Genomic DNA, 22,472 nt, shown 5'->3' on the forward strand with positions numbered 1-22,472 from the left:
AAGTTTATAAGTATATAGTTTGTAATTAATGTTTTGAAAAAATGACTTTATGCCAAGTTTCTTGCGACGCATTCTTCTTGGCAATGGTGGTCTTTCCGAAAGCACTGGTATTTAAAAAAAATATATATGTGTAAAAGAGCCCATTGTGGCCTACATACTGAATAAATGAATTGAATTTGATTATGAAATACTTAATTTTTTTTCATTATTACACACATACCTACAGCCCCGTAACAGACGGACATACAGAATAAGTTATCTCATTGGCAACCTGAGAGTACGGGACCCTAACAAGACAATCTGTTTACATATAATTAAGTATGCCATTCACTACGATAACTCTAAGCCAGCAATCAACAGCAACATCATATTTATTATACTATATGTATAAATCCCACCACAAACTCTCAAAAAGTTACGGAAAAAAACTTGCGAAAAGCATAAATTTTTAGTTACGTCATATATAACAAAAATATTTTTAATATTCGACTCGCACTTGGACGGTTTTTTTGATACCTCTGATATGCCTGTAACTCTCTATGTAAAATCTAGCCAAGTCAAATCTTTAAGTTGCAATAAGTAGGTACATCTTATACGTAGGTACATAGATACAGCAGGAGTGGATCAATAGTCCTACGCGTAGAAAATTATTTTCATGGTTTTTTGTAGTCGGCTCAATGTTTTGTTATAACTTTTGTTAATCTTTAAATCAAGATGCATCGCTTCCTCTTCTTCCAAATCTCAGCTGACTTGGCACAGACAATATCGTGTCTCCATGTAAATTGCACGTCTTATCTTTGGGTATTAGGAGCAGTTACATACAATGTTTTAACAACTATAAATAGTGTCTCGGGCATATCTTTTCATACTGGCAGCTGGCAGGCGCGTGTTGGCAAGCAAACTAAGAGTATAGCTACAAATATGGAAGAAACTGAAAACCACGAGAGAACAAAATTGAACATTGGAAAGAATATTGATGATGCAGACGACGAGGTGCCCTACGATGACCTGTTGACATCGGCTGGCGATTTCGGCCTATATCAGATGATACTATTCATATCCTCGTTCCCGTTCTATTTATTCGCTGTTTTCTCGTATTTCGACCAGATGTTCATAACTGAAGTGTCACCAAACCACTGGTGCAACATTCCAGAGCTACAAAACTTAAGTGAGATTCAGAGGAGGAGGTTAGCTATTCCTCTTGAGGCTAATTCAAAATTTGGATATTCGCGGTGCAGTGCTTACGTTGCCAATTGGACTGAAGTGCTCGCATCCGGACGAACTGTACCAGACCCTACCTGGCCGATAGAACCTTGCAGATTTGGCTGGGAGTTCAACATTAGTGAAATACCGTACCGTACAATCGCTAGTGAACTCGGATGGGTTTGCGACAAAGATAGCTACCAAGCCACAGCCCAGTCCATTTTCTTCGTTGGTTCTATCGCCGGTGGTTTCGTCATGGGATGGATTTCTGACCGCTTCGGCAGACTTCCAGGAGCTGCTGCCAGCAACGTGATGGGAGCAATCGGCGGTATAGCCAGCATATTCGCAAAGGATTTCGCCCAATTCGCAGTCTGCAGATTCTTCATGGGAATGTCTTGGGACAACTCAATGATGATGACGTACCTTCTTATGTTGGAATACGTTGCACCCAAATACAGGACTCTCTTGGCAAATCTGCCGTTTGCCCTCTTTTACACGACGGGGGTGTGCTCGCTGCCGTGGATCGCTTTAGCGTGTAACGATTGGAGATTATTGTCATTAGTGACTTGTATACCTATGAGTTTCGCGATTTTTGCGCCTTATCTCATGCCTGAGAGCGCAATGTGGCTGATTTCTGTAGGAAGAGCTGAAGAAGCCATCAAACAAGTGCAGAGGATTGCGCAGGTCAATAAGAAAGAAGTAACGCCACAGCTTATAGAGCAATTTAGGGCTGGCCTTTTAAAACAAACGGTGCGACCGAAGTCTAGTATCGTGGACGTATTGAAGCGGCCGGTGTTAAGAAAAATGTTCATCTGCTTATGTTTAGCATACATGTGCTGCAACATTGCTTTCGACGCGTTAGTAAGAAGCCTCGGTCAGTTGAATTTTGACTTGTTCACTTCGTTCTCAATAGTTTCAATCACAGAGTTCTTTTCGCTAAGTACGGTTTCGTTGGTGTTGGATTTGACCGGACGCAAATGGTTGTCAGTGGTAACATTTGTGATTGTCTGTGTGTTTAGTGTGCTAACCACGTTGCTCGGGGGTGGAGTGGGATCAGTGATCTGTGCCGTGCTTGCTAGGTATTCTGTCAACATGAATATAAACATAGGTTGGCAGTGGGGCGCTGAGATGTTCCCGACTGGAGTGAGGGCCACAGCGATGTCCATAATCCACACATGTGGCTATGTAGCGACGGTTATATCCCCCATGATTGTGTACTTAGAGATCTATTATTCCTGGCTGCCACTAGTCATTGTTGGTTGTTTAGCCGGCTTCGGTGCTTTGGTTATATTGGGGCTGCCAGAAACAGCGGGTAAGGAAATGCCGCAAACTTTTAATGATGCCGAAACATTGTTTAAAAACGCGAAGTTCTTTGAAGTGCCGTTTTTAATGAAGAAGCAAACGAATCTAGAAGTTCGTCGGAAAAAACTTTTAAGGGAATAGTTAATAATCACCAGTGTTTTAGAATTGGCATAATCACTTTTGACCTTTGTTTTACCTTCATCGTAAATAAACGTTATGTAACTAAATCGCCTATTATTATTATTATTCCCTCCATGGCGGCCTTAAGGCTTGGGCCAATGTCAGTTGCGATGACAGGGTTGCGGTTGATTCTGCAGAGCGCCAACAGTTTGACAGCAGCAAGAAAATAATTTTGAAAAGAGAAAAAAAAAATCCTTTTCGGCCGAACGCTGTTGCGGGAGTCACGTCACTGCGACAAAGACAAAAGATGTTGTTATTGATTAGATAGAACTATAGTCTTATATTATTAGAGGATATAAAATCACACAGAATGGTAATAAAAGGAGAATATACATAACGAAGGAGGAATTTAAAGTTAACAGGGCGAGGAATATAAGGGGGGAGGAGGTCATACAAGGAGGATGTCAGCTTTGAACATTCGAAAAATAAGTGGTCAAGACAGCCTTCGTCTAAACCAATCAAAACGCCTCATCCTAACACTGACAGGTGATAGATGACATTACGTTTTTTTTTTTTAATATTTGTGACGGGCAAAGATAAACGTAGTTTTTAATGCCATGGCAACTATGGGTACCTATAATTCCGGTAACTTTTATATAGTGTAATGAAATTTCTACACAGGGTAGTGGATCGCTGCAGGTGAGGAAATAAACCAAAAATTAAAACGCAACTAAAACCAAAATCCTTACATTAGATGCTTTAAATTCGCCTATTTTATGAAAAAATAAATATAAAATGACCATTGCTTTTTTGAAACCAATGCCAATTGTTTATGAATAAGTAAGTAATTAAAAATATTTGTCGGAATGTATTATTAATACTCATGGAAAATTAAAGCGTTTAAATAAACTCCCCTAGTCTTGAGCGGATTAGTTGTTTATTATTAATATTATTTTTATTAGCAGAACGCTTGCTCAACGAACCCATTATCTTAAAATGAAAAAATACTTAGTTGCGCAAACGGGATGCATTTAGATTGAGCACGCTCGGCTCGAAAGGCACCACACAAAAAACATTTTTTTTTTCATAACCTTTGAGTTTTTTATGTTTTATTACCTACCTTCCTGCCTCCCAGAACTAGGGTAACATTTTAAAGGAAAGTCAAATGTTAAAACTGTAATATTTATTGTTACAAAGTTTGGATCTCCTCACCAATGTACATAAGTGTTCAAATAATACACAATACAATAGAAAAAGTCTATAAATACTAAACGCCAAATTCAAATGTAAGTCGAATCACAATTACTTTTATTCTTCAACGAAAAATTCAAGAGATTTAAATTATTGTAATGATTATATTTAGTCGCTTCAGTTTCTGATTGCTATTATTTGTAATAAAGAAAGAATACAAAATAATTAATATGGATTTTTCTATACAAAATATTAAATCATACACATATTTGGATTAAATGTCTGTACTAAACTAAAATAATAACTATTAAAGCTAACCAGTAACATAAGCTACGACATAAATTAAAACTATTTACAAAATATTACAATTTACTTTGTTATTACTTTTAACAATTACGTCAATTAAACTGAAATAACTCTAGATATGTGCAAACTACAAATAATAAATCTGTTCTGTAAGATTATATACTTAAAAGTATAGACGGAAAAAACGAAAAAAAAAACTATGCTCTTTTCTCTTTTAGTTCGTAGTTATCTCTATAAAAAACAGATGGCGCTATGAAACATTAACACGTTTAACACAACTTCATCTAGATGGCGTTGTACTTTTAATGTAAGTAATAATATTTTTGAAGGGACATTAAAAGTCCCGTGTTTTTTCCGCCTCTATAAGTCGATTATTACTACTCGTATTATGTACTTTGCGACCGGCAAACAAAACAAAACTTGACATGGCACAAAAAGTCAGAAACGAAAACGTGCAATCACTTAAAACTAGCATCCATCACAAATACAAGCTTTATTCACTCAAAGAGATACCTATAAAGCAGTGGACGACCAGCTTCAACATTGATGAACACAAAAACTTATTATAAATTTGTAGAATCGGTCTCTAATTTAGAACAACTATCGATTTAGAAATATAAATCACTTTGACGTATCTAACTTTGAAAGTACGCGTTTTGTGCAAAGTGGCAAAAGTCGAATTTATTAGATTGAAATGAAATTACACAAATTATGTCACTTTTCACAAGACGAGTACCTAATTTAGTCAGGTCACACAATTATAATCCGTAACTTCATCACTAGGTGAGTTTCCTAAGAAGATTATAGCAAACCAATCCTAAGTGGATTATGTAGTACGGATATAACTATAGATAAACATACAAAAGCGTGCATAGCGGACTCAGAAGCTAGCTGAGTCGCAGAGACGTTTTGGGATTGAGTGTATAAGCAGACAGACAAACAGCGAGAGGCTATAAAAGCCTATAGCGCTGTGCCAAGGGACAACTGTCATTACAGTTCCATTGCAATATATTTAGACATGGTTCGGCTAAAATAACTCGTCGCGATAACTTACTTTGAAAAAGGTTCAAGAAAATTTTGCATTCACGCGCAACCATAACCTAAAACCATCGAATACGTAAGCATAAGCTCAGGTACATTTTATTTGGAAGGAAATTTCATTGCTTTTTCTAAAATATGACAGATCTAAAGTAATATTATTATATCCTCATCCTTTAAAAATTGAGTTCGATAATTGTAGAGTTCACCCCATTAATGCAAGTCTCTGGGTTATTAGCCCAAAGATAACATTTATTTATATGAACTCTATTCATCGTCTCTTGGATATATTGTCAAAGTCTATTCTGGCGCCGATGTCGCGGAAACCTTCATCAAAATTGTCAAAATAATAAAAAAAGTGAAATTCCACACGAAAACTACTTCCTCCCAGTGCTCCAACCTTGAAGGGCATCATGGAAACTACCGTCAAAATGATCAAACATGTCTTTGTCCAAACGCAGCTCCTAATCGCTCCCACCTTGAGTGCCATTACGGAGGCTACCGACGACATTATCAAATATGTTTAGTCTAAACTGAGCTACACTTCCTCCAATCGCATCACGAAAACTGTCATCAAAATCACACGTTCATAGTTCAAACGCAGCTGCACCCATGGCTCCCACTATGAGTGGCTTTTGGGAAGCTGCCGTCAAATTTGTCAAACGCAGCTCTAAACACAGCTGTACTTTCTGCCGTCGTCGCCGGAGTAGCAGTGGTGGCAGTGCAGACGGCGCGCGCGCACGCGCACGTCGGCGCCAGCGCGGCCGTCGCCCAGCGCCGCGCCGCACACCGCGCACGTGAAACACCACACGTGGTAGCACAGCGATAAAGACTCGATTATCATGGCAGCGCCACGACCTAGAACAAATTTAACAATATTTTTACTAACAGTCATATGTTTTACTAGAGGTTACCTCGGTTTTGCACGTGTATCCATTTGATCCGGTAATTTTAATTGAAATTCTGGTACTATTCAGTCGAATAAAAAAAATCTACAAAATTGCCATGGGGATCAGCAAAATTTATATAAATTTATTCGTGGTCTTCAATGACGTTGCACTAAAAACAACTGTACACAATTTCATGACTAAAACGTGGAAATAGGGGGCAAAAAGTAGCCTATGTGTTTCTCCAGACGTCTAGCTATAAACATACATACTAAATTTCACCCAATCAGTCCAGCCGTTTTAGCGTGAAGAAGTAATAAACATACACACACACACACACACACACACACACTCAAAAAAATTCACATCAGTAATATTAGTAGGGTAAGTTCCCAATCCGTATTGCGCCAGTAAGTGAACTACGGCTCAAGCATTCTCATTCTGAGAGGAAACCTGTGGGATGTGTATAGGCCGAGATGAGATAAATACCAACAAAACCTTAAATTTAGTTCTTCTTAATTCAAAGATATCTCAGAAAAATTTAACGTGAGACTCACTCATATTAAATGAAAGGTAATCCGGGTAACTGACGTCTTAAATCGAGTTTAACAACCAACGACACCTACCCAACTCCTCCCCGCAGTGTGAGCACTTCCGCCTCCCACTCACGCTTAGCAGCTTATCTTCCCTAGGTTCCCCGTGCTTCTCCAACTCTAATCTCTTCTCTTTGGGTGAGATCTGTGTCTTCGGCTCCGGCCTGAACTCTGACGTGGTCCTGAGGGGCGGTTCGGGGCGTACCGGTGGTGGGATGGCATCGGGTCGCATGAGGCGCTTGTACTCTTGAGGAAGATGTTGCTGGCTGGAAAATAAATGGAGATATTTTAGAATTTATGTTCTGTAGATGATTTTGTTAGTTGGTGGCCTGTTAAGTTGCTCGTACGGATGTTCAGTTTTCGGTATTGCTTGATGCTTGCAAACTGACCATAATTTCACTGGTAAACTTAGTAGACTCAGACGTCTGTACCTTATTGTCTACGGCGCTCGGAATCACGATCGTTTTCACTTCTTGCTGACAAACGGTGGGATGCGAGGTTAGAAGGGATAGGTAGTGAATGTGACCGCGAGCGCCAAAGCTTTCGACAATACGGGCATAGTTCCTTTTAGTCAAGTTATGACTTCAGTGCTAAGCGATAATAGCGACATCTAGGTATTAGGGAAATGAACTGCTTTGGTATTGACAATAGCGACATCTAGGCATCAAGGAGATGAAACTGTGATATTACCTTGAACTGATGTGATGCATGTTGAGGAGAGTGGAGGCCGGCATGTCCTGGTGGTAAGAGTGACGCTGTGCCTTGCGCAGTTTGCTGCGCTGCTCGTCTAGCCTCCGCTGTTCTGCCTCCTAAAACCACATACAATACTTCGTCAATAATTGCAGTTGACGTGGTATGTATGGTGTAAGTTGATTTTTATTTTTTGTGGCCCAAAAGGGTAAAAGAGACTGGCTTGCGTTTATTTGGGTAGCTATTATAATGGTAGTGTGAGTTTTCTTCGTTTAAGGTTAAAGTTAGTCCGTTAATTGGATTTTTTCAAGATGCCGCCTTTTGCCGTAAGACCCGTTCGCACCCGAAAACCTGCCATAGTAGATTTCATAGAAATCGTTGGAGCTATTTCTGCGATTCCCATCCCACTATCCCACTAATCCCAGCAATATTATAAATGCGAAAGTGTGTAAGTCTGTTTGTTGGTTTGTTACTTCATCACGTCGAAACAGCTGAGCCGATTTAAATGAAATTCGGTAAACAGATAGTTTGAGTTCCGAAGAAGGATATAGGATATTTTTTATTCCGGAAAATTGAATATTTCCCGCGGGATAGCGATAAACGAATTCTGCGCGGACGGAGTCGCGGGTTACGGCTAGTGGTAAATAAATATACAAGAATCGCTAGTTAGAATTTATTAGTACGATGAGTACATGTAATTTACCGACCTGTATAAGCCAATGCTGGTTGTAGTTGTACGCGGCGGGCGGCTTGCGCGTGCGCGCCGCGAGCCACTCGCTGTTGGAGATCAGCTTCGGCGTCGGCGCTGCGCTCAGCGCCTGCACAAACAAACAGTGTAAGACCATGGTGGAGCGAACGGTGGTCAAAACAGTATATTGATACTTTAAATCAGAGGTACCCAAAATTATTTCGTCTAACGCCCACTTTGAAAATCAGTTATTTTGTAGCGCCATTTTTTTTTACCTTAACCTCATTAACCTCATTATTAAGAGTTATTGTATTGTATTGTATTGAATTGTAACTCTCATTAACATTATTAGTATTGCCTAATGAAGGCACAAAGTACGAAGGTGAAGATTTTTTCTGGGCCCCTTACCGCCTCCAGCGCCCACAAGGGGGCATATCCCCCACTTTGGGGGACTGCTTTAAATAGTCTGTGGCGCCGTAGAAACTTATTTCACAAAGTCGCCGTTAGATGGCGTTACCTGCAGCGTATTGTGCTAAATTTCAAATAAAAGTCAATGATCACAGCTCCACGCAGCCTTATTACTACGTCGAAAATTTCATTTGCTCTATAGTTCTTTTAGTAATATAATTATAATAAACCCTAAATCCCTAAAAACATAATTTGATGTTATAATTATTTGTGATTATAATGGTATATAGTTCTTATGTTTTTTTTTAATTACAGCGCATTGGTGTGAGCTGCAATGCTGTTAGTTTTCATTGGTTAAGTCATAATAATAACCACTTTGAACAGTATTTTTGAGTGATGCGATTTCAAAAATCTATCTCCAAGTCGCAAGCAAACCTGGGCTACGCACTCTATTCGAATGTTCTGCAAATACAGACTCGTTAGAGTGGCGCCAAGAAACCATGATTCATATGATGGTCACTAGATGTCGTTACTACGCGTGTACCTGTTACGAATGCTGCGCCATAACGTGGTGGCAGCCGTTGACTGTCGGCACCGGCGCAGGCTTAGAGTGGAGTTGCACTTGTGCTGTGCACTTCGAATTCAAATAATCTACTAACAGAAACTCCAACGGGGCAGTAGAACTTTAGTTCGCCCTAACTCTGCTAGATGTCGTTACTTATAATAGCGTATGTCGAATTATAACTACTTTTGTTTTAACGAGGGTTTCTGTGACACGCTAGTTGGCGCTAATATCGTACTAATTTGACATTAGTGTCACGTTTGTGATTGCTTAATTAATTATCTCAACGGGCCAATCGCAAGCATGACTGCAACGTCAAACGGATCTTACAATACTAACGCCATCTAGCGATATATTGCCTAAGCAACCCTCATTACACGCTCGAGATGGTCATTTTTTTAGTTGTGTATAGATGTCGTTACCTGTAGCGTGTGCCTTGTCATGGCGTGGCGGCTGCCGTTGACTGCCGGCGCGGGCGCAGGTTTAGGCCGGAGCTGCACTTGCGCCGTGCGCTCCACATTCGCATATTCTACTGCTGACGGCACGCGGCTGCTTCTACGAAAGTAAATTATCATAATAATTTTACTAGGTATCATCACATTGTCTCTAAGGAAGAAGGAAGCCGTAAGAGAGTGGGTTGTGCATGAAAATACACGTGTCGCGCGGACACTGCTGTCTCGCATGTGTTCGTGGAGTAGGTAGCAAATTAATTAGTTTTACATAGATCTTCAAACGGAATTACCTAATCTCTTTCTTTTAACAAACAAAACAATCGTCTACGTAATAAAACCTACCAACTCACCTCATTGTTATCTCTCTCTCAATCGACTCCCGACTCCTCGGCTTCGGCGGCAAAATCGGCTGCGGCGGCTGCGGCGGCCGCAGTCTCCTCTCCTGTCCGTCTTCATACAGCACCTTCCTACTTTCCTCAACCCCGAAGTGCCTTTGGATATGCTCTTCAGAAACAAAAGGCTTGCGTTTGATACTATCATCATACAGCACAGGTTCCGGCTCCACCGGCGTATAAGGTTCATTTACAAGCAAATTGGGCATGGAACGCCTATGGTTCTCGCTTGCAGTCTTCCTTAAAGGTGGTTTCTCCGACAAATCCTGAACAGACTTCTGTATAATCCGCGTCTGATCCCTTATTAAATTGTCCCTCTGTCTTCTTAACTCTTCTTGTTCGAGTTGGAGGAGTTCCCGCTCGAAACGAAGAACCTCCTAGTTGGGAATTTAGTATTAGATGTGTTGTTTTTGTTCGGGTTAGTGTTTTAGTGCGAGGCTTAAGCTAGCGTGCGTTAAGTGTACTTTGGAGGTTTCGGTTGACACACATTGGTGTTGTGCGGGTTTTCTGAGAGTCAACAAATCACTTAAGAAGCGGTTTTCCATAAAATTGGGTACTACTACCTCTACTGAAATACTAGTTACAGAATTAACATTGCTATTCGACGAGGGTACGCTGTCGGCTTTAAAGCTACCATGTCACGGGGACCATTTTTAGATTGAATTTAGTTATTTAGTGTATTTTTGTGCAACATGGGTTACTAATGAATCTACAATTTGCTTTAAGTACTTAAAATTTAAATGGATGTAATTCTCTTACATACCTTAAACTCAGGTTTCTATAGTGCCAAGCGTTTATTAATAGTACAAACGGACTTTTTAACATTTCGAACAATTACAGAACTGCTAACGTTTAGGAGGTTCATCGTGCATTTTCTATTGGATTAGGCTGCGAGACCCTCCTAGATGATGTTAGCAGTTCCGTAATTGTTCGAAATGTTAAAAAGTCCTTATGGACTATTGATGAACGCTAGGACTATAGAAACCTGAGTATACGGTACCCATTTTATTTCTTTAACTTTACTGACACTTAAAACCAGATAACTAGTCATCTCCGTTTTTAGAATCCAGTTGCAAGTCAAGTCTTACTTAACCTAAAATAGTGGTTTCGTATGTGCTTGATTTTCAAATAACCCTTGCACAACACTTGGAATTTCATTTAAATTTTAAATAGTAAACGCAAACTATTATAAAATAATTAATTTATTAGCTTTATCTCAAATATTATAAATAGCATTTTAGCTAGCATAATTTGATGTATGTGAACCGAAAAATGAAGGAAGTTTTAGTGTAAAACATGTCAATCACCTTTGTGTGAACATCGTCGTGCCCGTCAGGCCAATCCTCGTTAGTGCGACCCTGCAAGGGCGGCCATATTGTTAAAGTTATGCACAAAATGGCGGTCGATTTGACGTTGGAATCGTAAATGTTAGACACAGACACAGATATAGATGTACACTGTGTGTGTCTGATGTATCGCGTATGAATTCACCACTAGAGGCGCTAGTGTAGCGTGAGGTCTCCGAAATGTCAAATCTCATAGTTTTTGGGTGAGCAACGCGGGTTTATATATAATTAGAATTATTTTGTGAATATTTTGCAATACCTGAAATTAATTATGGTCTGTGTTTTGAGACAGTTTTGTCTTTCGGACGGAAACCTTTGTCCTCCCTTTTTTCCGAACAAAACGGGAACTATGCAACACTGTGGCATGCTCGATATTTTTATGGTACGGTTTTAAGGTGTATTAAATATGATTTTAATCTAAACTTTGTTTTCACGCCCGTAACAACAGACTTTGAAAGCCATACTTAAAAACCTCACGCAACAGTGCGCCATCTAGTGAGACAAAAAACGATAGCCCTCATTAACTGTAATAGCACGGAAATGGCCAGCAACTAAAATCCAGCACTCATTTTCTTTTAAAGATGCTGATTGAAAAGTCGACATCCTTGGTTTTTTTATGAAATAGGGGGAAAACGAGCAAACGGATCGCCTGATGGTAAGTGTTTACCATCGCCCATGGACACTTGCAACACCAGAAGAGTTACAAGTGCGTTGCCGGCCTTTTAGGATTTTCATACAAATCTTGATTATTGCATCATTTATGAACATCTATATCTGTGGACACAAACAATAAGTTAACATAAATTTGTTACGATTCCAATGATGTAAGTCTCTGTAATGATTTTGTAGGAGTATAAATGACATGGTTGTAGCTGGAAACAAGTTAACGATTGATAGACTGAAATTAATTAAGGGTATGCGCAATACTAATTTGCATTCTACTTAATATTTGGAAAAGAGAAAAAGTGTGAAAGATATGATTCCATGCAATGTATATTACATATTCTACAAGGTGCAGTACTAAATAAAAGGCAGAATAATTGTAACATAAATATTATTTATTTAAAGAAGAAAATAACATACTTTGTGACTAACAAAATCTACGTTCCTACGATACATTACTAGCAAAATCATATCCATGGATACATACATAATTTTTGTTTTAATACAATAAAAGCATTAGACAAGCATGTTTGTTAGTTTGGCAGCTTTACATAGAGATTTTACCAAATACCATGACAAACTAAATACGTGTACCTAGATATATTATACTCAGTTCCATTAACATCTGCAGTAAAAGTCATGCGAATTAATTTAAAAAGATGACACTATGTAATATACATTTCCTCAAAGCAAACAGGAAATAATCCAGAATAGTCACTAATTGTGACACGAAATATTGTTTTCGTCGATGAAAATTTTGGTGCAGAATTGTTTGGATCAAAGTATAACCCAATTTTCACCGGTTCTTGCGTCAGTAAGATTGAAAAGAAAAGAAAAACCTTGATTTTCAGTTTTTAAGTTAAATCGTACAGCAGGGGTAGCCAAAGTTGATGTCCTTATTAGTCCTATCCGTCGGGGCACGATAGAAAACTACATTATGTTTATGAAAAACATTGATTATGCATTTGGTAAATCACAGTCGCACCCCTGTCAATAGGAAATTTTTGGTTCAATATCAATCTACTTCAACACAAAAACTGGTTCAAATCAAATTTAATATGAAAACACTACAGTGCATTAAATTTACAGTGCAAATCATAAAGAAATAATCTAGGATTTTGAAAGTCTACTTATAGAAAATAGCATGAGAAGATTCAATACAATATTAACCCCATAACTACATTTAATCTACGAGATCTACACTTGACTAAGAATATAAAATAGTTCCTCCTAATAGCATTTCTACTGCGAAATGAAAAGAAAAACGTGCTTAATTATAAAGATAAATGTTTGTACTTTAATATAACCATTAAAAAGTTGGACCCAAGACAGCACCTTGTGACATCATACCCTAAACTCTAAGCTACAGTATCAAGAGGTTGATAGATATTATAAAACAAAAAAGTTGCGCTCTGATTCTATGTCCAAATCATTTAAGTCCATTACATTCAGGACTTGAAAACGATTTACTAATAAAACTATTAAGTTTCGCAACGTTAGCGAATATAGAGCCTCAATTTTTTTATAGTAATATACCTTAATTAATTCTGGAAACAGATAAATCCAGATAGCACTATAAATAACCCTAGTTCATATTAGCTAGTAAGCAATTACTCCAAAACTGCCTAAATGGCCGAAAAAGGGCTTCTAACAAGTCTTCCTCAATCGCATTTTCAATAAATCATACAATATCAATAGCTCAACTTAAGTTCAAAAGATCTTTTTAGAACGCATTCGAGTCACGTTTTTGCTACTAACAGACTGCTTTTATAACTAGTTTGTATTTAGGTTTTAGTATTCTCCTCAAGACTAACTTCTTTCTCTATTACTCCTATTTTTTGTGTCTCAGGCGTTACCTGTTGCTCCTGTAGTTTCTTGTCGAGATTGTCGATGTCAGGTGTACTCAGGTCAGTCAATTTAGACGTGAGGTTCGTAGCGAAGTTGTCAGCTTTCTTAGAAGTTTCTTCTTCATCTGATGTTACTGTTACGTTGGTGTACGGCTGAAATTGAGAAAACACGTCGTCAGTTTAACGTAATTTCATACGTGACATTTATTTAAAGCTCGATTTACAGTTATATCAATAAAGTCATCAACTTATATATTGACATTTGTAACAATTAAAACTATTATTTCAGTCAAATATTAAACGATATATTACGAATGAACATAAAACGCAGCGTGCCGGGATTCACAAAAGGATGAATCTGTCTCTTCCCGCGAATATTGTAAAAGGCGACTAAGGGAACTGTTGTGAACAACGAACTCGGGGCTTGAGCACTGCGTTGTAGAAAGCCGAGAAATCACCACACTTTTTTCTAAAGAAACTCGTCATGCAGGTTCAGATTTAAATGAAAAATCCTCAACTGATGACCCCGACGACCACTCTGTTTAGAGATACTTCAAAGAAGACGAAGATTATACAGGAGGTTTTAAATATAAAAATAGTCACCTCGCTGTTCTGTCTGCTGTGAGGATTGGAAGTATCTGGCGATGACTGCTTGTACCACGCTTCTGCTGATGGTCCTCGATCAACATCCACCCCTGAATCCCGACTGTCCCTCAACTTGGCGTTATCATGGGACAGGGTCTTCTTGTACAGCAGTTTTTCAATCTTGGTTTCCTCCTGGAGGAAGGAGGTGATGTCAGGGCGAGGGGAAGTCAGGTCTGCGTCAAGGTAGTCATCAGCCTGACCCTCGATGCCGAGGAAGCTGGTGCGTTTGTTGCGGATCTCTTTTTTGATGCGTCGCGCTGAGCTCGTGTGCTTGAAGTTACCCTGGAAATTGGAGATGTAATTGTTCAATGGTAAGCCGTTACGGGGCAACGCGGCGAGTGTATTGGGCACCTTTGCACCTGGTACAAGTATGACGCGGGGCGGGTTATTTGACTGATTGTGTGTGTACCTATTTATCTGACTTTTTTGTTATGTATTTAAATTTGTGTAACTTGACATGTGTTTAGTAACTATTTATGTATTGAGAACGTTTTAAAATAAACTTAAACTCAGAAGTAAAAACATAATACGACTTTAAAAATTACTAAGTATCCCTAGCCAACTTTTTTTTGATATCTTCCATGTACAGACTTTCGATCCTCTTCAGCTTTATTATACTTATAGTTGAGTTTTTTTCCTAATTAATATTACCTACCTTGTCTATTTTTCATTACCATATCACTGCGCGTATCTTCTGTCTAGAAGGCCAGAAGAATTAATACAGGATTATGGTCAGCAAACAAAAAGAAAACCATAGCACACATTGGAACAATCTAAATGAAAATGGTTTTTTACTTACATTTCCAAGTAGTTCATCGTCTTCGGTCGGTGGTGGCGGAGGCTTTTCTTTCGGAGGCTCCAGTACATTTGTGGGCAGATCTAGTGGGAAAGCCGCTACATCATCTACAGAATTTTGGAAGAAAATGTCCATATTTTCATAGAGTGGGGCCACTTTCTTCTCCGTGAAGTCAATAATGTCTGCTGCTTTTGTTTCAGCTGTGTCTTCTGATTTTTCATCTTCCATGGTGCTATTATTCACGCAACTGTCTTCGGAATCCAATTCCTGGAATGCTAGCTCCAATGCGTCAATTACCTGTAAAATTTGAGGATTATTACTTAAACGAGTTCTACAAGCACGAACAAGTTACATGGTGACAACAAAAATCCAAAAAGCTGAAATAAAACATAGAAGCACTAATTGTTAGTAAAACTTCTAAAACTTAGAATAACATTACAAGAGAAAGAAGATATAATGAAAAGTGGCATACCATGCTGCGCAAATGAAATTAATGAAGCGAAACACTACGTACGGTTGCTTACCTTCCCATCACCAAAGCTGATGTAATTAATAAGCTAGTAACCTATGAGAACCCTCCGGCTACTCTTATCATACTAACGAGTACAAGTCATGATCGCAAGATAACGACCTTGTTTGCCAATGATATCATAAGAGATAACGCCCGAGTACCTTGTCCTGATTCCCTTGTAAATCTTAATGTTTAAGAAATGATTATACAGGATATATCGTACAAATAAAACCCATACATAACAGTGTAACATATATTTTTGATAATAATGAACTTACAAATATCACGTTTAATAAATAAACTAAACTGAAACTAATGGTTCTACGCTAATATGGTATATTCGTATATAAATAGGAATATTATACATGATGACAATATGGGTACTAAAATATAACCCTGTATGCAGAGGTAAGTCTAGAGCTATATTAGATGGTCGATGATTTGAACTGTGACCTGCTGCTAGGAATTGATTATTAATGTTTTAGAATATCAAACGATGATTACGGAGGTGTTTTTGGTCAATTTAGTGATTTCTACATTAATTCTAACACGAATGTGTATGTAGTGGATCTACGTAGTAAGGGTGAAATGTTTGCAGTTCAAGATATGGATATAAAATGGAGAAGGTTCGAGTGCGAGATCAAGAGGTCATGAAGTATTAAAAGTGTGTCCATATCAAAGGTCTCTCATCTGTCTTGCCTCCGTGGCAATTTATGAGAAGCTGAATGGACTATATAACAGCATGCCTTGCGTTAGACATCGCTTCTGGTACTATAATCGCTTGAACTTGAAACAGTTTTTGTAACACTTTTATTATTTATAAAGAGTATAGTCTTTCGTCTGTTAGGCTCAATACTGCGTTTAGTCCGTTTCTGCCAGAAGGGATTACAATCTTGTGAGCTACTTACCATGGCGTCTATGTTAGCTGTAACATCATGAGTATGGTTCACGTCATTATTATTAGATGTGTGATTAACTGTATTATTACATGGATCATGATTGACAACGTTATTGACTGAGCATTCGGATGTAGAGGTTACATCAGCGAGTTTGTTAGTAAGCGTATGATTATTGATTAATGTTTTTAGCGTTTTAATGGAATTCTTTGGTGAAATGTTAGTAGTGGTTGTGATATTAGAGACAGTTACCATTGGCATGCTCTTGCGGTTAGTAGAATCGTTAGTAGTGCTAGTTTCATTAGCGTTAGTGTCGTTCCCATTCCCAGCACCAGCGTTCACGTTGTTGCAAATTTCGTTCAAGTTTAGATGAATAGTCATCTTGCCCTCGAACACAACCGTATCGCCTTCCGAGCCCGCGGATACCGGCTCATTCAGACTTACACTAGTGTCCTGAGTATCCAAACTCTTAAGCGTATCTTCGTCTTCTTTATCCATCTGTATTTCAGTTACTTCTTCAGTAAAACTTAATTCTTCTGGCTGTGATACAGCTTGGAGATAGTTACTTGCGCTATCGGAATCAGCTTTGCTAACATCGTTTGTATCATAATTTGTTTCTATTTCTTCAATGATGATGTCTTCCGATATAGTTTTCATAGGTTCAGTTAACCTTTCGATCGGTTCTTCGATTTTATTCGGCTCCAGTGCTACTGTTCCGTCTTCGTTTGATGATTCGTATTCAGAAACTTCGATCACCGGCTCCCCAATTGGAGAAGCTACTTGAGACAAGTCCGCAATGTCATCAGCGGGAGCACAGGAGTCTCTAGCTGTGTGTATGCCACTGTCTTCAGTTTCGATGTCACTTTGAGCAGTGTTATTCTGCATCTCAGCACAATCGAAATCTTCGAGGCTTTGTACTCGGTCGAAAGAACTGGGAGACGTTTGTCCATTAATATCCAAGCTATCTAGAGAACGACAGAAGCTCTGCATTTGGCTTTCAATACCTGACAAACTAGACTTCAAAGAATTGTCGTTCATCTTATCGTTTAATTCATCATCTTTCACTGCCGATTTCTCTATAGGAATCACCTGTTCTTCAATAGAGATCTTGGATATCTCCTTATTTTTTGCAGCATCCAGACAAGAAAGTCGCTCTTTGAGACTCATTGAGACCTCTTTAACTTCAGTTTTGGTTATCTTTTCTTCTTCTGATGTTTGCGATTTCAGACTGGATAGTCGCTCTTTCAAAGATTTCGTGTTACTTAAGTCACCATTAGAAAGCCTTTTTAACTTTTCTGGCTGTACAGTTGCAGATTTAACCTTTTCAAGATTAGAAAGCCTTTCTTTCAAGGGTTTGACTTCTGTGGGTAACTTAGTTAGGTCACTTGTAGACTTTTGAACTTGTGTTTCCTCTGTGAATCTCTCTAAACTGGAAAGTCTTTCTTTGATCGACTTTTTGCTGGCAATATCAGGTAATTTTGGTTTAATTTGTGACTCCTGTGAATTTTCTCTTTCGAACTGTTCTCTTCGTTTGTGTATGTCGACTTTAGGCAGGTCTTTTTTCTGATTGTTATTCCTGTCATCAACTCTCTCCCTGTGGAATGAGGATACCTTTTCCTCGATTTTGTTGCTGACTGTCGTTCTGATTTTGTTCAGGTCTCCGTTGACTTTGTCTGGGGACTTCTCTTTGGAATTACTGACGACTGTTTTTACAATAGTGCTGTTGGTCTGTGAGATGATTCTGGACTTGTACCCCTCAATGGCTCCTTCGTAAGTGTACTCCTCAGGTTCAGGGGAGCTGATCGTCATGGTCGTACAAGTATCGTACTCGTTGGCACTGGAGCCTAGTTTGCGGTTGTCGAAATTCGACAAATTGTCGACATCAGAGTGGTTCTTGTCGAGGTCCATCCCATCGCTCTGAAATGGAGAGATAAGACAAAGTGATTACAAAGCAATATTAAAATTAAATCTCGTGTGAAAGCCACTTCAGACTTTTATGGTTAAAGTGACGTCAATTTGCAGAGGTGGAACGCGTTGCTATGCAACTTGTCATAATTAGTACCTTTGTCGTCTGCAAGAGAGATTCTAACTGGTTCATTAACATATATCTGTTACTCACGGCTTGCTCCTGTTATAGCTACACATTCGAAGAGGAAATAAGCATACGTGTCTATACCGATGCTTTAGAACATTAAACTAGCTACTACCAAGCTAGTTTCTCCACTACCAAGTTAATTTGTTGATACGGACCAGACAAACCAGCAGTGGTCCAGCAGTAGTGTAGGGTCACGGATTGCTGAGGACCTGGGTTCGTTTCCCAGTGCTGGTCTCTTTTTCTGGTTTTTCTGTGCATCCATGTCTCAGTTTGTATTTTCGACATTCACTGAGTGGTAGCAAGTGCCCACCTGGCTACATGCGGCAAGGACCAGCTCAGCCTCACTTGGGCCTAGTGGTTTTAGATAGTTATACTTACAGCCAAACTGTGTGTGTCGCAGTCTTCACTCAGGCTGCTCTTGGTGCTGGATGTGCCGATACCGAGATCGCTAAGGTCGTGCCCGTCGTCTTCGGCGTACAGTGGCAGCGGCACTCGTCGCCTGCCGGCCCTGGTGACAAAGAGAATGTGCTATAGCAAAACGATTATAGTAAACTTAAGGGTTATGCAGGCAGTTGACACCTAACTCCTTTAACTTTAATGTAAAGATGTTATGCCATGGACAGACTGCATTTAACAGTTACTATGTAACAGAACCGGCACTCGTTTTTGACGGTTTTGACAACCCTTACACTGCCTGTGTCACGTGCGAATGAGTACGATAGACAGAGAAGCATAAAGATACCAACAATTCTTATCCCTAAACGTTGTTTTTGTGTGGAAGTGAAACTTCTATACTATTTCTTATTTTTTGCGGTTAATTAGAAATATATAGATATAAATCTGGCCCTCAAATGTATGCATTAATAGGTAATTTTGTATGTAGAGTGGGCCACTGAGTATAAAAGAACTCCGAGCAAAGTTCGGTCACACAGATCGTTATTTGATACAATGACAGTTCAAAAACATGGTCAACAATGAACCGACCTAGTTTCCAAGAAGTCAAGTGCATAGCTAGTTCTAATAATGCGCCCGCGCCTATTTGCTGTTAGTCAGCGGAACTGATTCCGAACCTCTGCGTCAAGCTCCGAAAACAGAACAGTCCAGAATTTTGCTGTTCTGAACGTTTAATTCTTTCTACTTTGGTTTCATTCTTCAGGGTATTTTAAAATTCGTACGGAATAAGTATATGGATGGCATAGCTTTATTAAACACACTTTTAAAGTTTGTTTTTAAATTAAATTAAATTTAGAAAATCTTCTAATTTCAAAATGTTTCTGGTTCTCTTTATTGTTAGTTACGTGATTATTGTTTTAATAAACATACTTGAGTGGATATATAATATTTATTATACAACTTAATAATATTTTTTTTACTTCGTCAAAAATATTATCTTGATCTTGACAAAGAAAAAGTCTTGGTAGCTTAGCCCAAAATTATCGAATTTTCAAAAAGAGGTATGAGGTAAAACTAAAAATAAATATAAGGGTTCCTAGTTGACTACGGCACCCTAAAAATGCCCAATGACTAATCGTTTAAGCAAAAAGTTAGGTATCTAAGATATCTAAGAGCACAAAGTCGAAAGAAGCGTTCAAAGATTTCTAACAGCAACGTGTTAATCAACATGATAAAAAGTTTATAAATATTACACTAAAGCCCACAGTTTATCTAATTGACACAAAATCGAAAGTGACATCGACCGGCCCTTCAAGGTTAATGTCAAATGTAAAAAAAAAAACACCTATCAGATAAAATCGAAAGTGAATACTCGTGCACACTTTCGATGTCACACTTTCGGAAATTTGCATAGAAACCAATGGCTTTTTTTGCCTGGGATGCAATGGACGCAATTCTAAACGGGCCTTGCGTAATTGTAGATAATGGTATAAAAAGTATGGTTAAGTTCGCAAATAAATTTATACGCTGTGGTCGGTGATCGTGAGGATATTAAATGGGTTCCGGATATGGAAGTTTTTTTGATAGTGGCTAAGCAATGTTTTAATAATATTTATTTCCGAAAACGAGATGGCAGGATTAACAGAGTTTTGACAGAGACGAGTAGGGAGGGATAGGACATCATATTTGATGCCTGTGTGTCTAAAAAACTAACACCAAACTGAAAAGTGAAAACGAATTTAGATAACAGAAACTTGGTAATAATTTTACTTCTATTCTTTTGCCAAGTGTTTCATTTCCCAACTCTGAATTTTCTCCGAAACCTAATTTTTTTCTCAGTGTATTGTCTTATGCTTTTATAGACACAATAGGTTAGGTTAGGTTATGAAAGTTTCGAAAAAATATAGTCTCAGAGAAAATCCTGAGTTGGCAAATTAAACAGTTTGGCAAATGAAACATTTGGGAAACTTAAGTTGGGAAAAGGCAGAAAACCGTCACTATATTTACTACTACAACTTGCTTCTCTACCCTACCTCCCCACTGCTAGGACTCACTTTTACCGCGTATTCAATTTAGCAACGCTAGTGTCAGCACAGAGGTCAGTCTATTGACCCCTGCGCACGCGCCGAGGAATTTCTTTTTAGGGTTCCTTGCGAGATACTGTTACTATAAGGGTTTTTTTAATGCAGAAATATTTTTGGGGAGGTATTGAGGGTAATTTTGTAAAGGAATAGAATTAAAAAGCATTTTTTGTTATTATGAAACAGAGCCGTTATCTAATCGTTCTTTCAAATATCAGACCTATTTTTTTTTGAGAGAATGGATTTGAAGAATTGTTATTTGATTCATATATCCCTCAATTTTTTTTCTCCGGACGCCATTTAGAAATATTGTATAGCCTATGTCCCTCCGACAGTTCTGATGCATCTAATGAATCTACATCATTTGTTGAGTACCAAAAGAAATGAACATACACATAATGGACACCTTTGCATAATTAACATTTACTTTTTATCTAAAGACGTTTGTATCGTCTTTTGAACCGTTAAATATCAACTGCGTGCAACTATTTTCACACCAAAGATTTTTTTTTCTACAAATAGTTTACTTTGTCTTATAATTAGGTACAAAAGTCATGACAGTAACTTTTAACTCAAAACGAGTAATAAATAATACATAATAAATTTATAAAACACTACGTGCCAGTCAAGAGACATTTTCGGCTGATGATTTCATTCGCTGTCGTCGTGTTCAATCAAATAAATGACCAATTACATCATTATCATCAAATACCTGCACGTGATTCACTGTTCTCTAATTAATGTTTGCTAGCGACAAATAGAAGAGACCCAAAAGGTCTTTATACACCCGTAGGACGGGTCAAACGAAGATAATTTCTCCAAGACACTAGTGGCCTAACTTGTACTAAAAGATAATCAAGAATGAAGATACGCGCAGTAAAAATGTTTTTAAAGTCCGTAACTAAAGTGTATTTAGCAAAAGAAGTTAAGTTTTTTTTTAAGTAGACAGTCATCTATCTAATACCTTTGTGCCTGAAAAACAATACGGCAGATCGATTAGAGCAACGCATTCGTCGATAATCCTAGCTCTATACCGGGCACATCGTGATATGCCGAAAAAAAGAAAAATTTAGGTACGACGCGCGACGAGCGAAGCGAGGTTAGTACGAATTATGACACATATGAGGTATCATTGGATTCGTCATAACTGTCGGAGTGACATAGGGTATATAATATTTCAATATGGCGTCTGCGCAAAAAAATATGGCGAAGGAATGAATAAAAATGTGTATTGTAAGAATATGGGTATCAAATGAAAGCTAATAATTAGCCCATTCTAAATATATAGTCGGTTATATATAATACTTTTAATCTACTATTTTCACTACTACTACATACAAACTGGTCATCTCTTTAAGTTTTTTACC

At 38.3% G+C, this 22,472-nt stretch overlaps 2 protein-coding genes across 7 annotated transcripts in view; one reads left to right on the forward strand and one right to left on the reverse strand.

The window, feature by feature from the left end:
• Positions 1-882: 882 nt before the first annotated feature.
• LOC141439083 (carcinine transporter-like) lies at positions 883-2,669 on the forward strand. The gene has a single exon (XM_074103216.1). The coding sequence runs from the start codon at positions 922-924 to the stop codon at positions 2,644-2,646; it is 1,725 nt and encodes a 574-aa protein (XP_073959317.1). The 5' UTR covers positions 883-921; the 3' UTR covers positions 2,647-2,669.
• Positions 2,670-3,793: 1,124 nt separating this feature from the next.
• smash (smallish) overlaps positions 3,794-22,472 on the reverse strand; it is a 215,896-nt gene continuing 197,217 nt past the window's right edge. For 4 of the 6 annotated variants that reach the window (XM_074103530.1, XM_074103531.1, XM_074103532.1 and 1 more), the window contains exons 5-16: positions 19,010-19,139; positions 16,789-18,453; positions 15,133-15,426; positions 14,292-14,615; positions 13,698-13,841; positions 11,140-11,190; positions 9,791-10,209; positions 9,411-9,543; positions 8,038-8,148; positions 7,331-7,449; positions 6,674-6,906; positions 3,794-6,018 (exon numbers count right to left, since the gene is read on the reverse strand). In XM_074103530.1, coding sequence (XP_073959631.1) covers positions 5,831-6,018; positions 6,674-6,906; positions 7,331-7,449; positions 8,038-8,148; positions 9,411-9,543; positions 9,791-10,209; positions 11,140-11,190; positions 13,698-13,841; positions 14,292-14,615; positions 15,133-15,426; positions 16,789-18,453; positions 19,010-19,139 — 3,811 coding nt within the window. In that variant the 3' untranslated portion in view covers positions 3,794-5,830. The remainder of the gene's footprint in view (positions 6,019-6,673; positions 6,907-7,330; positions 7,450-8,037; positions 8,149-9,410; positions 9,544-9,790; positions 10,210-11,139; positions 11,191-13,697; positions 13,842-14,291; positions 14,616-15,132; positions 15,427-16,788; positions 18,454-19,009; positions 19,140-22,472) is intronic. The other 2 variants (XM_074103535.1, XM_074103534.1) reach the window with 2 other exon arrangements.

The sequence above is a fragment of the Choristoneura fumiferana genome, chromosome 20, assembly GCF_025370935.1.
Source record: "Choristoneura fumiferana chromosome 20, NRCan_CFum_1, whole genome shotgun sequence".
Lineage (NCBI taxonomy): Eukaryota > Metazoa > Arthropoda > Insecta > Lepidoptera > Tortricidae > Choristoneura > Choristoneura fumiferana.